General features: G+C 36.9%; 1 protein-coding gene across 1 annotated transcript in view; it reads left to right on the forward strand.

Annotated features, from left to right (window-relative positions):
• LOC149157933 (tubulin gamma chain-like) overlaps positions 1-16,314 on the forward strand; it is a 236,874-nt gene that overhangs the window by 24,971 nt on the left and 195,589 nt on the right. Inside the window, exons 4-8 of the mRNA XM_089433826.1 lie at positions 8,240-8,293; positions 8,386-8,490; positions 8,841-8,915; positions 9,013-9,057; positions 9,284-9,412. Of these exons, the coding sequence (XP_089289952.1) occupies positions 8,240-8,293; positions 8,386-8,490; positions 8,841-8,915; positions 9,013-9,057; positions 9,284-9,412 (408 nt within the window). The remainder of the gene's footprint in view (positions 1-8,239; positions 8,294-8,385; positions 8,491-8,840; positions 8,916-9,012; positions 9,058-9,283; positions 9,413-16,314) is intronic.

Consider the following 16,314-nt stretch of genomic DNA (forward strand, 5'->3'; position numbering starts at 1 on the left):
GAGTAGTAGTTGTGTGTTGCCGGGGGTGATTCAGTAAGATCGGAGCGGTGAGATGGGCAGGGGTAGTAAGGATGGGAGGAAGATATTCCAGTCCGGTGAGTGCATGAAAAGAGACAGAGAGTTCCACAGAGAGGCAGCGTAGTGCTTTAGAGGGGAAGCTGTATTTTGCTGTGGAGAAGTAGTGATTTAGTGCTAGAAGCTAGAGTGGGAGCCCAGAGGCCAGAAGAATCAATCTTCCAAAGAACAACTGATCAGTTAGCGAGAGATACGCTGGTCTGAGTTGTGTGACGCAGAACTGCGTAGGCTGACGCAGGGATTGTGTAGAGGCAGCAAAGAGAAACTCATCTTGAGCCAAGGTCAGTGTCGGATCACCAGTGGAACTGAGATTTTTCTCACTAGATCTTCTTTCAGTCATTTCTCTGTATGGATTGCTAGATTTGAGTATCCATAGATTTGTACTTAGATTTACTACTGCATAATAATAAAACCCTCAGCTGTTGCACCGGTTTTCCCAAGTTGGGTTTTTTCCAGGGACATTGGTCCAAAAATAACAATGTTATTTGTGTGTGTGTGCATTTATTCTTCCAACATTATTTTTCTTCCGCAATATTTATTTTGGGAAGGCTGCAGTGTATTAGTTTTGATATTTGCTGTAGGAAAATGCAAATAATTTGTTCAGTTATTCAACAAATAGAAGAAACTTAATCAGTTGCTGCAGTAGGATTCAGGGTTTCCGAATTTTCATAGTTAAGGCCAAAATCGTCTGATTTGTTAAATGATTTGCTCAATCCGGCTTCCCTGGATTTGAAAGTTTGGTGATTGTGATCCATATTAAGAAATTCCTTACTAGTCATTTTGTTTTGTGCTTATTATTTTTTAAAATTTTATACGTTTAGACCCAAATTAAGAAATTCCTTACTAGTCATTTTGTTTTGTGCTTGTTACTTGTTTATACTTTTACCTATTATACTTGTATTGAGTCCACCTAAGTCACATGGTTCCAATTCGAATTTGGGTTCAACAACAATTAGATTTTGATCGAGTTTGAATTTTTTGATGAGATTCAGAGGAGGTTTGTTTATATATATATATTGAATGGAAATATAGCATAGAATAGTATGAAATCAACATCAATAAACATAAAAAAAATGCTATCATGGACTTGGAAACTGCAAGGTTAGATTGCAAGCTTGAGTTGTGTGTCATGTTTCATTTTCTGGTTTCCCTTAAGGTGTGGTCAGGATGGACTTCCATGGTTGGAGGCAGTTAGGTCACAAAAGTAGGTTTACTCCATCAGTGGTCCCAAGAGCTTTTGGAGGGGCTTTATGGGGTTTTGATGAGTTTCTTTGGGATCTGATGGCATTCGCTTGGCATATTCCATCATTCACACTGTTGACCACTCTGTGTCAACGACCCCGTAGCAGTACACCCATTTTTTCGCAAAGGGGATCCAAAATGTTCTAGTATCCGTGCCATTCAAACTTCATCATCAATCGACAATTTTTAATATGTTAGCCCATTCTGCATATGTAAGATTTAAATAGTCTCAGTATGTCCGTGTTTGTATGTAACAACCTAGGTAAACCGATGGTTTTGGTGACGATCTCCATTCTAGGAGGTTTTTTGTCTCACTGATTCATCTGTGTCTCTAGACACAAATGATTGGCAGAGTTTTTCCCTCCACCCTCACCCCAAAGCTAGGGTGGATTTTGTCGTCAAGATCTTAGGCGAGTCCTAGTGTTTTAGATCGAGTTTTTGTAAAAGTGACTTAGGAATAATTTTAGCTAATTGGCTAAATTATTTTATTACAAGTCACTTGGTCTACTAGATTATATTTTTGTGTCGTAGAAATGGGTAAATGTTGAGGGTCTATAACGAACGGGTGTTCCCCCTTCATGTATTAAATTGTAATATCTTGATGTAAAAAATATTTAGTGCATGGTCTTTTATAATTAGACACCGTGGTTAAATATTAGAGGGTTGGAAAAATTATTAATCCCCTCATCAGTCAATTAATTAAATTTCCTGGAAAACTTAAATTAAAATCCTAAGCCAAAAATTTAATTAATTTTGCGTCTTAGGTAAAATTAAATTCTCCAAAGGTGAAATTCGTGGGTTTTAAATAAATTAATTTTTGGAGGTTCCCTATCAAGGGAATATTGAAGAAACCAAGAAATTTTGGACCCTTGGGCCTTGGTAGTTAAGTCAAAGTCAATTTTAAGGAAACTAACTCAAAATAATAATTTTGAGTTAATTAAGAATCAGTTAAATGAAAAATTAGTTTTTTCTTCAAAAAAGAAATATTTTCGATGGTGATGATTAAAGATTAATTAAATCTTTATGAACGATCGAGATTAATTTGACAGGGATCAAACCAACTAGCCGTTGGAGATTTTATTTATAAATTAGAGGTCGGTGTCCATGTATTTTTTCATCATATCTTTGAATCGTGTACTAAGATCTCAAGCTCTCTTGTATATTTTCTGGAATTAATGCAAAAGTCTTTGGGGTTTCAATTTGCGGTGGTGTTCCTCTTCATGAATCTATGGTAACATTGTTTCAATTTCTGCTTAAAATTATGTGAAAACTATCAATCAATAGCTCTTTTAGAACAATTTGAATACAAGTATCTTATTCAGTTTGTTGAATCTAGGGTAACATTCTTTAATTTTTATTGAATTACTAGGCATCTCTATTTTTTCATAATTTTATTGTTATTTTATTTCTCTACTTGCTTTGATGGTTTATCTAGTGTTTGCAGAAGTTCTCTAAGGTTTTCATTGAGCGTTTGGGGATAGTCCTCGGTTGGACCAGTGAACTCTCAACATATATTTTCTGAAGAGCCTACCTCATACTAACTTCAAGATTTATCTAAAGATTAAATTTTTATGCAGGAAGTTTTTGGGCTAGTGCCTCTCTAAAAAAACTAGAATCTTTTAAATATTTTGTGGAAAAATTGATAGATCTGGCTAGTAAGAGCTTTAGATCTTCAGATCTAGGAGTGAAGTTGGAGTCATACTTCTAAGATCTGACAGATCCACAACTCTTGTACATAGATCTGAAGATTTTCTAACTTGGGTTTCTCGGGTTTTGTTTATTGTATATATCGAGATCTGGGTATTTTTGTTTTCCATTTTTGCAAGCGTGGATCTGAAGGTTTTTTATGGAATTTTTTTTTAGATCTGAGACAGATCTAGGCCCTGAAGGACAAGATCTTGTCTCATAAAATATTTGTTTGCAGGGATTATTCATTTCAAATCTTTCAACAAAAACTTCAAATTCGGGTTTCTTTTTCCGAAATTTATGAGATAAATTTTAAAGAAAAATACATTAGTTTGGAGGAAAATTTGATTGTCGGGTGGAGGTTTTTGAGGTTAAATTTTTTACTTTTTGGGCTAGAGATAGCCTTCATTTTCTTCGTTGTCTTGTTTGTTGTAGCTGTGTTTTCCTTCTTCTCCCTTACTCCTGCCTATGTTTTCCCTCGCGCAGTGATTTGTCTCTACGTTTTTTCTCCTCTCTGCATTTCCTAACCCTCGCATAGTCTTCTCTTTGCTTGCGACTTTCATTCAACAACTCCTAATCCTTGCATTTTTCTTCTCTTTTTCCTTCAGATTGCTGCCTCCTCTGCGTAAATTCTTCTCCCTCGACCTACCTCTTATTTCCCTTCTCCTGCTGCCTTACCCTAGCCCATGTCTCTATTCCCTTGCTACCCTAAGTCACCTGACATGGGGATTCAGGATTCGTAGGATTCGGGATTTGTAGTGTCGGATTCAGACACATTGACCCCCTGGAACAGGACACGTAGGATTCGTTATATATTATATATATATCTATATATATATATATATATATATATATATATATATATATTAAAATTAGATATTTCTTACACAAATTTTAATTAATGATACACATTTATTGATTTCAAACATAGATCTTCATCTATAGCATGCATAGTACATACAAAATTCAAATACATGTCAGTGGTCACATAAATCATGATTCATAATTCATAAATGAAAGACAACTTACAACTACAAGATAGTAAGATAAACACACTGACAACTGTAGTTTTTTCATTAAGTCATCAAATCAAAATGTGTTACATAAGTAGTGTTGGTGCAATGCCAATGGCAAATAGAAATAGAAAATATAAAACAACTACAGGTATACAAGCCTCAAGGCATCAATCCTCATCATCAACATCAAAATCAACATCAATGTCCTCATCATGTGGTCCCCACTGCTCTCCTCTGCATCCTCCTCCTACCCTGTATCCATAGTCACCTTGAATCTGCTTGCCGAATGCTTTACTCCCTTAGCTCCTTGCTCTAAACCCTTATCTCCTTGCAAACAGCTCAAACAATGCAGATACAAATGACAAAAAGCGTGAAAGAATAGAAGAAATGCGTGCTTTTTAACCCATGGCAGGCACTTTTCTGGGATACGAATCCTAAAATCGGGATTCGCTGGTCATGTACGGGATTCGTACAGAATCCTAGTCGGACTCCTCGAATCCGATTTTGGGATACGATTTTCCAGCGAATCGTATCGGACATGCGGGATTCGGGTTCGCCGGGGTATATCAACGAATCTGGTTACTTATTTGCTGCCTGTTGCCCTGTCGCAGTCTTCTCCCCTTTGCATCGGCTCTCCCTCAGCTTCCCGCAACCCTTTCTTTCTCCGCGTCGGCTCCTTATCCTGCAACTCTATCTTTCCTCGTCCTTCATCCCAACTCATCCAACCTTTTCCCTGCTTGTGTGAGCTCATTTCTCTCCCTCTTTGCAACTCTTCTCCTTTGACCTGCGACGTCTCCTCCCATTCTCCTTCGTGACGGCTCCTCTGCCTTTCCTCCTCATTGCCTATGCCTTCATTGACTTACCTAATTCATAATGCGTAAAAAAAATAAAAAAATTCAAGCTTTTTTATTTTTTATTTTTGTTAAGTGGCTTTTGGCCCATGAAGAAAGAAAAATTGAATTTTAACTTTGATGTTTCCACATTATTTTTTTTTTCTTTTGATTTATTTCGCTTTGAGAAAATTAACCTATCACATCTAAACTTTAAAAGAACTTCAAAGTATGATATAATTTCTAAAATCTAAGTTTTATGTGATAAAAGTTTTGGGGTTTTAAATCTTTGAAACATTTTGAGGGGTAAAATTTAAATTTTAAAATTCTTCTATAGTCAAGACATTTTTTTTTTTTAAATAACTCTAAGGTTTGACTATAGGAAGATTTTTTTCTGGATTGGATCACTTAAGAAAATTATTTTAAATCCGGAATTGCTTAAAGTGTTTAGCATTTGAATTTGATGGTTTTTTCATGGTAATTAATTCTCGAAATTTAAGTGCTTGGGACTTTTGCATTCTAAGTTTCATAATCACTAGCATTGGCTTTTAACTATCTTTAATCACTCTGAGCGTGTGTTTAATTACTTGAAACTATTGGATATTTCTTGCATATTTAATTTTTTTGAAAAATTTTCAAGTAATTGTTAAGTACTCTTTCATGGAATTGTGGTAAATTTCATATCTTTCGTTTCCTAAATTGAGTATTTTGAGCATCTATATAATTGGCATTATCTTGAAGGTTATATCGAAAAATTTGTGAGGAAGTTTTTGTTTTCTTTGAGCTATAATTGCATTGAATCTAGATGAACTAAAGTGATAAGCTTGTGATTCAATTTCATATTGGGCATTAAACTGTGACATTGTTGACTTGAATATTTTAAGTGGTTTATATTTTAGTTACTGTCTTGTGAAGTGAATATTTTGGCGATTAAGGCCTTGGCATATAACTCATAAATAAATCGTGGCATAATCACTTTAAATCCTTGAATCTAGCTTCATCTCGCTCCATCTTCTAGTCATCTCGTGCATTTGCATACTATGTTAGCCTTGAAAAATTAAAGTTTACTTCCAAGCATAAGCTTGGTCGATAGAAAGATAGGTATCCATCCATCTTTGCTTGAGAAGCTTGTTTTTAATAGTACTTAAGACGATGACCTTGCAGTCGTCAGAGACACAACTCTCTGCAACGTCGGAGGTATCAGGTATGTTAGATTTTCAGGAGAGGTATCATTAATCGCACCTTAGTGTGCTTCACTTTATCTTCTCTCTGCCACTTACTACAGAATCGGGCTCAATATAGAAACGATCGGAGGTTAAAACTTTGATAGACATTTAAGTAAAATTAACCAAGATTCCTGCATCTCACATTAGTTTTAGGATCTTCATCTCATATAAAATAGTTATTCATCTAAGTAGCAGTTGCTCATCAATTACTTGGTCCTAAATTTTCTAGCAAGATAATTCTAGCTGTTGTCACAGTGCCTAGACATTCTATGCGACAACACGTACAACTTGACTTTTGTTCCGTTGCATTGCGACATCTTTCAGAGAACAGAGTTATTATGGTGCCTAACTCAATTGATTACACTTAAGGTGACATTACGGTAGGAATACTTGATGGGACATCTTAGTGTAATAGCTCATTGGAACCAGAAAGAGAAGATTTACAGGATGAGATGGTGGGAAGTGACTTTCGGTGGCCTGAGGAGGAATGGTGGCTGATTTATCATTTTCCTGAATTAAAAAGGTATTTTAAGTAAAGAAGGGAAAAGGTACTAGTGATTAAAATAATAATAAAGTAAAGGCTTCTAGAGGGCTCCGTTAGATCTATAAAAAGAGGAGGAGACCATTTGAGGACATCTTGAATTTGATCTTCTTATTGTATGAGAGGATTGAGAACCCAGTTCTCTACTTCATTTATAGCCCTAGGACGGAAAACCTTGGGTGATTCAGTGAGGTTGCGTGAGTACCCACCTTCCCTTGGTGAATTCATCCAGAATTCACAGGAGAGCTTAGTACTGCAATTTAGCTCAGTTTGGAGGGCCAACATAACATTGGAACAGATTCTTGAGGCCAATTTCCCATCTTAGCTATTTTGTTGTATCAGCATGTAAACCCCAATTTCCATTATAATAAAATATGAGATTGTTCTTGTTCAGGTTGTTGTTATTTTAGCCGTATGCTATTGGTTATATTTTTACATGGAATGTTCTATTAAAATAAATGGAAATTTTTAGAGAGTAATTTTGGTTCAGTTAGATTTCTGCAAAGTATCCTGTTTGGGATATTACATTGTGCCATGAGGTTATGAGTTTTGAGCTATGGACTTGGACAATGGCTATGAGGTTCGAAGAGGTTTGTTGAAGCTCAAATCGTTTTTAGGTTCACCAAATTTTGAACCTCAAGGTTGAAGTTTGGCGAACCTTGTGACATAGGAGGCCACCGACTCCAAGCATTCCTCATGGAATCCTGGAAAGAACCATTCCTTTATTTGGCAGAGCGTGATGCCATACCTTTATTCTTCTTGGAATAATTCTTTGATTTCTTTTTATGTTATGACAGACCCTTCATCTTGCCTTGGAGATTGACTTGCTTGCCATTCTGGTCTTTTGAAAATTTCTTCCTGACTTCGATTAATACGGGAATGGAATCGTTTCTTGTCAAGTGCTAGGATACTCCATTTCTTATACATAACAGACTAGGAGAAAGATATGCTATAAACCAATGAGAGACAAGCCGAATCCTAGATGTTGATGCATTGAGGAAATAAATAATTATATATGCATGGAGATAAAGCCTTACTCCATTTGTTCACCAAATACCATTCATACGAATTGAGAGTTATCTGACCTTGAGTGTTACCTGCTTGATAGTGACTTACAGGCTTGGTTTGGCAATTTGGATCCCAATAGATTGGCCTAAGCTCTAACGATTTCGGTCTATTTCTATGACAACTTAGCTTTACAATGCTTTTCATGTCTAACAACATTAAAGTTAATTTCAAGCATCAGGTGAGGAATTTCGTGGGTAAAAGTGAGAAACTGTTTCTGTTATAAAGTCAAAAGATTGAAATTTGAAAAATTGAATCTTTCACTATCCAATTTACATTAATATGATCTTGAATACGCTATAAACATTTATGAAATTTTAGGAGGAAATTGTTGCTCTTGTATTTGTCCTGCTTTTAAGTTGCATCAGATGTGCATGCTAATAAGATGAGTTGTTTGAATCTTAGGTTCTACCTCATTCTGATACCCCATGCTAACCTACAGTTACTCCGGTTTAGCATTTTAATTGCTCATGAAAGTTTCTGAGAGCAAATTTACTGCACAAATTACTTGGTTTAAGAACAGGGCTGAGATATCTTTTATGCTTTTTTCATCTGCAGGCTAATGCTATACGCAAGACAACTGTACTTGATGTGATGAGAAGGCTTTTGCAGGCAGGTTTAAAACTGGTTAGGAACTTATTTGTTGTTCAAAACACTGCTGTGTAATTTGGGGATGATGACTTAATTTCTCTCTGGTGGTTTAGGCAAAAAATATTATGGTTTCCTCTTATGCTCGTACTAAGGAAGCAAGTCAGGCAAAGTATATATCTATCCTGAACATTATTCAAGGGGAAGTGGATCCCACACAGGTATTTAAGCTTTTGTTCTGAGAGCAGTTAGTTCTATTCAAAGGCATGAGCCTAACCTGAAATTATGATGGTTTCTACTTTAGAAAGCATTGCCAGAAATATAATGGTGGATATTTTCTGGGATATATTAGATACTCTCAAAATGTTGTTTCTCTTGGAAAAGTTTTATCAATAAGGGAATTTGGTGACTTTTGGTTTTGTGTAATTTGACATCAACACCTTGTAGATATATCCTCTCTGTTATGTGTATGTTCCTAGCTAATAATCATGCAGAGAAATTCACTGATATTTCAGGCCTGGAAAACTGCATTGTGTTAACTTAAGTAGCTGACATGTTTTTCTATTGCAAGGTTCATAAAAGCCTTCAGAGAATACGTGAAAGGAAACTGGCTAATTTTATTGAATGGGGACCTGCAAGTATCCAGGTACATTTTGTAAATGTGAAAGTGGATTGTGATATCCATTGATTGTGTTGATGGAAAGATTCTTTATTATGGAATTAACAAAAACGATTTGTTTCAGGTTGCTTTATCAAGAAAATCACCATATGTGCAGACTGCTCACAGGGTATGTTGTTTCAAATCATTGCACAAGTTTGTACAATGGTACTGTTTAGTTCCATAATTTTAGCATCTTTATAGAGAAATTGCATGAAACTGTCACTTGCATCATATTGGTTTTCTGAAGAATGCTGAGTGTTGGCATCATAAGGATTTTTTAGTGAAAAGTTTTGGAAGACTGCTAAAATATTTGATTAAAGACATAATGTTCCTACATTCTTATTAATGCACAGGTCAGTGGTCTTATGCTAGCAAGCCACACAAGCATTCGACATCTCTTTAGTAAGTGCATAAGCCAGTATGAGAAATTGAGGAAGAAGCAAGCCTTTCTGGACAACTATCGGAAGTTTCCTATGTTTGCTGTGAGTTTCCTTAGCCTGTGCCTTTTAGGAAATCTGTACTTCACATTTCGTAAATGTCAGTCAAAATGTTTATTATCTTTATTCTGAAAAGAGTTGATTTGTGCAACTGCAGTCATTTTTTTGGGTGTATTTCTAATTTTCTATGTAGCACTGTGCCACTATTCTCAGATTGGTGTAATAAGTTCATTACGTGATTAGAATGGATTTGGATAAGTTATAATGCAGCTTCTACTTGGCTTTAATCTGGGATAAATTTCATTATTGGAAATCTTGTCAGGTTTTATGACTATGTAACTTGGCAAACACTTGAATGAATGCAGCTTATTAAAGGTTCATCAAACTGCTTTTGAAACAACATTTTATAATCTTTCAGAGTCACATTGGTACCTATACTTGGGCTGTGCTAGCCGAAAATGTGAATGCCCCTATTTTGGGTATGCCAAAATGGTGATGGGATGTGAAGGAGATGTCTGCAATGTACCCTATGTCAACCTGTAAAATGGGGAATATCCCAATATACTATGACCAGGATGTGCTCACAAAGCTAAATTTTATTACAATAGTAAGAAAAAAAATAAAAAAGGAAAGCACGAGGATTGTATCAAAGATTGCTTGAAAATGTCAACGTTCTGATTCTTGGCAATGCACAACCTGAAACTAGAAATCACCACATTGCAATGTTTACAAAAATCACAAATTTTTATAGTGCTTCTGGATTTGAGCTGCATTTGATTTCAAAATGAACCAAACCCATAAGCACAATGGACATTTGTAGTGAGCTTGATCTAATGTACAAAGTGTTATAAACCTAAGCAGTGAGTTTTTTTCCTTGCGATTGACGTTTCTGTTCTGCCCACTTATGCATTTCTATTTTCAATGGATTTGTGCTTGGTTTTGCATGGTCTTTTCAATGCATCACTCCTTTCTCTCTCTAAAGCACTTGTGAGAAGGCTATTTCAATATTCAAGGGAGATCTGGTTCCTTTGATTCTCTTATTGACCTTATAATTCTTAGCAAGACATACCTTGACATACCCTACAGTCTTGACCACATTTGGGTATCGAGTACTTCAAGCTCAAACAATCAGGATTGTTACCCACCAAAAGTGCGTAACCCTAGGAGAAAAAATTCTCCTGATTTGATAGTTATCACGATAGCAGCTCCATGATGGTAAACATAGAGCATTTATGCTAGAGTTCTCTACCCTTATGTCTTGTCAGATTTCTCTCCCATCTGGCAATCCACTTGAAGGAAGGTGGGTCATCTCTCAGCAGGTACTCTAACCATTCTTGCAATCATGTGCTTTCATTTAATGTTATGGGCATATTGATATGGATCTTGAGGCAAACTGGACAATTGACTGATCTCAATTGTATCGTTGTTTCCACACTTCATTTGGGAGGTTAGTCTTTGACTCTTTTCCAATTGGACCTCCTTTGAAGCCTTAGGCTTTAGGAAGGGCACTATTGGGGAGGCACTGATTAATATAGTGTGTCCAAGGTAATCCATACTTGCCACTTTCCATCTCTCCCGATTATTCATCTCCATTTTTCAGGTTGCTGGTCATTGTCATTAGTCATTGGGATTGACACCTTATATCCACATCCTTGAGTCAAGGCTTAGAAACTTGGCCCCAAAGGTTGATGTCGTTGAAAGAAAGTCAAAAACATATAAATCCACAATGAAAGAAAATGTATAATGCAAAATATGACTAGTTCAAAGGTTAACGTGTGGGAAAAAGCCTAGCATGATCTCTACCCCCCTCATTAGCCTTCACCTAGTTCCTCAAGCTTTTAATTCTTCATCTCGAATAAAGGAACACTTGAATGTCCCAACCTCGATGAGTGAGAAACTACTACATTTTAAAGGGGTACTAGTAAAACATAAGACAAGCTTGGGCTCCTAAGCTATGCACTGGACAAAGGCAAGTCTTTAAAGTAAAGGTGCACCAAAGGGGTGGAAAAAGTAGGCCGAGGAAGGGGGTAACTCATGCCACCATGATTGCTCCCTCCGTACTTCATTACACTCATGATGTTGGACTCCCATTAGCTAGTCTCATGGCTATGTCACCTTCCTTGAAGTCTCTCCCAATCCATGATCAACATTTTCACACACACCTGTGGATTGATGGGCTAAGCTGGGAATTGTCACTTCCCATAGGGGTTGTAAGCACCTAATAGGTTTGTTTACCTAATTGTCAATTTGTCCCTAATATAAGTGAGGTAACTTGTTTACAAATCCTGATCTAATTTGACATTTGAAGGTGAGTTTTGTGTGAAATATTTTTGTGCCCCTAACATTAGATATGTTCCACTATGATGCTTTAATGGTTTGATGTCCCTAATGATGTTGATCTCACTTGATCTTGAGAGGTTTTGTTAAGGTGGTTTCACATTGTAGTGGAGATCCCTTGAGGGATAGTTTGACTCATTTTCAGCACCATCCAGGGGTATGTTGCCCCATTTTGAGAGCATTATTGACCTTGTGGCCCAAACATTGCCTTTGCAGAGATGGGTGTTGGGCCTTGGGAAACTTCCTCATGATACTGCACTTCTTGATGAGCCTTTAGATCTTGAAACATTGAGCTTGAAAAGCTTGAGCATTGGACTTTTTGATGATGTGCCCAAATGGACCCAAGATGTCCCCAAGTTGGCCTTGACCCTATTTGATGGATGATACCTTGTTCTGAGGCCTAGATGAGGATGGTTATCACTGAGATGACTTGGGAGAGCTAGTACATCCCTCTTTGATGCTGATGCTTGCCCTTGGAGATGACACGTTGCTCCCACATGCTTGCATAGGGTGACGTAGGGATTCTCTTAGATGATATCATGTTGGAGGAGGCACCATTTGGAGATGTACACATGCGCTTTGGAACTTCTTGGAGCGAGGAGCACTCTTGGACCTTTGTTTTAATTCCTTGATGTCTTGTTTCCTATTTTGGAGAATGACGTCATGGTGGAGATCACTTTTCTCCCACACTTGTGGGTTATTTTTGGCCTTTTTTATGTTTCATATCTATTATAAGGTTAGCTCTTGACCTTTGACGTAGTTGAATGCTCATGTAAACTTTATTAGGGGTTGTAAACTTTATTAAGGGGTTTGCTTGTAAAATTAACTGTGAAGTACGGGTTCACGAACCCGGGGGTGGGGTTCGCGAACCTGTCCTGAGTTTTTGTCCCCTTGAACCGGGTGTTGGAGTGGGTACTTTCTAGACGAACCGATACAAATTGGGTTCTTATGGACCTGATACTCGATTACTGCGGCTTGGGCTCGTTTGCTTAAACGGGTTCGCCAAAACCTGTGACTGGTTCTTATGTGGTGCCGGGCAAGAAAAAAATTCCTATCTTAGTAAAACATTTCAAATTTAAAGTTCTGAGGTCTTAAAGTCCCATCATTTCTAAAGAAGTACAAATTTTTTAATTTCTTAGCCGTGATTTTGATCAAAATTGCTATCTTAGTAAAACATTTCAAATCTAAAGTTCTAAGGTCTTAAAGTCCCATCATTTCAAAAGTACATGTTTTTTAAATTTATTTGCTATGAATTAGGTCTTGAATTTTATTTCTTAATGATATAATCACTAATTTGTAATGCACACCTCCAACTGAAATACAACATCCTTTTACTGTTTTACATAAATACCATGAAGTACAAGTCATCTTAAGAAGGATATATGCATTTAAAAAACATAGAAATACCATTACATATAAGTCATTTGAAGGATATATGCACTTAAAAAATACGTTTTGCTATCTTAAGTGTTTGCTAATTTCCTTGCGTTTCTTCCACTGATAATTTCTCCACAATGTCAATACCCATATAATATAAATGTTTCATCACACTCAACACAACACTTTGATACTAAGTTCTTTATTTATTCAGTAGTATCCATATGTGAGGAATGTGTTTTTATGGTTTAAAGTTCTTTAAACAGATATATTAATTTTATAATCTACTTTGGTTTTCTTCTTTAAGGGAGTTATTGTCTTCATTTCAATATGTAAATTGCAATTTCCACTTGATATCAAATTTGAAATTTCAAAGTGAATGTTCATGTTTAAGTCTTTAAATGATTTATTTTTCTTGTTGTAAGTTGGAAGATTTCAAAATTCATATATATTATAATTTATAAAATATATAATATATATAAATTATAATATACCCTTGATGAACCCACGTACCCTGTTGCAAAAAGTAAAGCACCCGTCCCCGAACCCACATTTCTTGGAAACATAGAAAATTAATGAAGTTAGGCTTGTTTTCCCTCATATAAATAGAGGGAAGCCTTATTCACTTTTGATCATCATTCATCATTGCACTTCCATTTCTTTGGAAGTGCACACTAGCTCTTTGTCTTTGTTCTACTTGGATATAATGTAGTTCTATGGTGCGAATTGCTCTTGGATTTTTGCTTGAGGATGGTTTCTGGGATTGATTGAAGTGATTCTTGTGGATATTTTGTATGTTTATTGTTCATCTTCTATATTTTGCTTTCTATCTTGTGAATTAGGGTTCTACATGTGCCATGGTTAAAATTGTTATAGTTATCTAGAAACTTGATTCCTTGTTCCATGCGAAATTGTTTTCCTTGAATCCTTCAAGAGAATTCCAATGTGCATCTCTTGAATTTAAAATCTCCCTGTTAAGGAACCACTAGGGTTTGTAAGAAGAGGCCTTGGCCCTCTTAACGTCTTCATCAAGGCCATCCCCATTGAATTTTCCCTACGTGAATCCATTGCCCATGTAGATCAAGGCACTAGTCTAGGTGGTGATCAATCTCTCTACTTCAACTCTTTTTTCTCTCTCCTCTCTAAAATTCTAGATATCTAGGGTTAGGGTTAGGGTTTCTTTGAAATATTGCCAAAAAGTAATTCTATTTGATGTATTGTTGTACTATGAATAGGAATTGTATTAATAATTCATAACAGACAAATCTAACATTTATTGCATTGGAAAACCCTAATTCTAGGGCTGGCATCATCATTATATTGCTGTTTTATGCATGTTTGAGCCATAAAAACTCAATTGCAAACCCTATACCTTGCATATCTAATTGATAGTCATGCTCCTTTGTTGATTCATCATTCTAAGACTATTTCCCCTCGTTGTTACATGACATTGCATGCCATATCATTGCAAATCTATCAAAATCTAACTTATAACAGCTCTCTAATTGGTCGAAGGATAGAGTTTTTGAACTTTGGCAAAAAGTATCTTAGCCCCCTTGGCTCTACTAGTACTCTATTCCAATTGCTAGAGCTTTCCGTCACCTTGGACCCTTCTTATTGAATATCCTTAGGTGATATAAGGAAGCCTCCATTGTGGTTTGCAGTTGCACACCGCTAAATAGTTGGAGAAAGGATGCTAAGGTGATGGCAGTGGTCGATCTCTTGTTGCCACAAGGTCTGGATTTGCATAGTGAGGCTTTGCACTAAGCCTTTTAGATTTTGCGGTAAAAGGGATGTACCCGAATTTGGCATTTATGTAGAAAAAGTAATTTAAGTTGAACAATCCCAAAAAAAGTAAATGAAATGTGCCCCCTCTTCCAAAACCTAAACCCATACTTTCTCAAACTCTCTTTTGAACTCAAAAGCACAAAAAACACTTTGTTTTTACCATTTCATTTTCAAATTGAAGGGAGAAATAACCCAATATTCAAGAAAAAGAAGGAAAGGGATTTTGTTGCCATTTTTCTTTTAGGAAGTTCATGGATAGTGGTAACTAGTGAAGAGGTGAAGTCGTTTGATTTCTTGTGGTGTTCAAACCTACATTCATCGAACACTTTGTTTCATTGCTGAGGGAGACCCAAGGTTCAAAGGTGGTTCTGTTTAGAGCAGTGTTCCATAGGGACTACCCCTCCCGCCCCCCTAGGGGTCTAGTTTCCTAGCTCCCCCACGCTCTGGGGACTTGGGGACAAGTAGGGGACGTTTCCCCACACTCCCAAAAATCAGGGTATGCAGGGGGACGTGCTAGGGGGTCGTTTCCCTGTCCTGAGGAAACGTTTCCGAAAAGGGGGACAAGGGGGGTCGTGGGGGGACAAGCGGGGGTTGTGGGGGGACGAGAGCACGATTTTAACAAAATAAATGGTTTAAACTTTAAATTAAAATTTTTAAAACTAAACTAAAATTTAATTAATTTAAAACTAAATTTTAATTAACAGCGTAGGGTTTTAACTTTTGGCATTTGAGTTTCGTAATTCATTGTTTCAGTTTTATGTTAAATACTGAACCCTCACACCTGAGAGTCGAGACCTCACACCGTCGCTCAGAACTCAGAACTCCAACTCCTTCCGTCCTCCGAGTAGGTCGAGCATCGCCATCCTACGAGCACGTCGAGCAGTCACGCAGTGCTGCAGTAGCCCACGTCCACGGTCGTTGGACCTTTTTCCTCCGTCAAGTAGTAGTTGCCAGTCCACCAGCGACGCTGCAAGCATTGGTTCGGTCCTTGGAGGTTCCTCAGCAGTCAGCATTCAGCATTGTTCAGCTTCAGGTAATTGCGTTTTTTATTTTTTTTTTTTCATTTTTTTTAATTTAATTTAGTAATTCTCCTACCAGGGTCTTGCCACCGCAGCTCCTTGACAATATAAATTTATGATGTTGATATTATTCTGGAAGTTGCTTCAAGAAACATGCCTCAAGGTTGAGGGCTACTTTTAGCCTTTTAGGTGCCAAATCAGGTGTATCTATTCCACCAAATTCACTGGGGACTTGCACCTGACCTCATCCCCTTTTAACATGCCATTCGGCAAGGGATGACCGCAGTGAATCAAACCCCGATGGACGGTTTAGTACTCCAACCTCACCACTGTACAAAGTCCCTGCTAGCTGATTTTGATGATTATAATCTTAGTTATCCTTTCCAGAATGGTAGTCTGAATTTTAAGATTCCTGGAATTTATTCA

Source organism: Pinus tabuliformis, chromosome 5_2, assembly GCF_031772625.1.
Source record: "Pinus tabuliformis cultivar Carrire ecotype Pingquan chromosome 5_2, CPIR1, whole genome shotgun sequence".
In the NCBI taxonomy this organism is placed as follows: Eukaryota; Viridiplantae; Streptophyta; class Pinopsida; order Pinales; family Pinaceae; genus Pinus; species Pinus tabuliformis.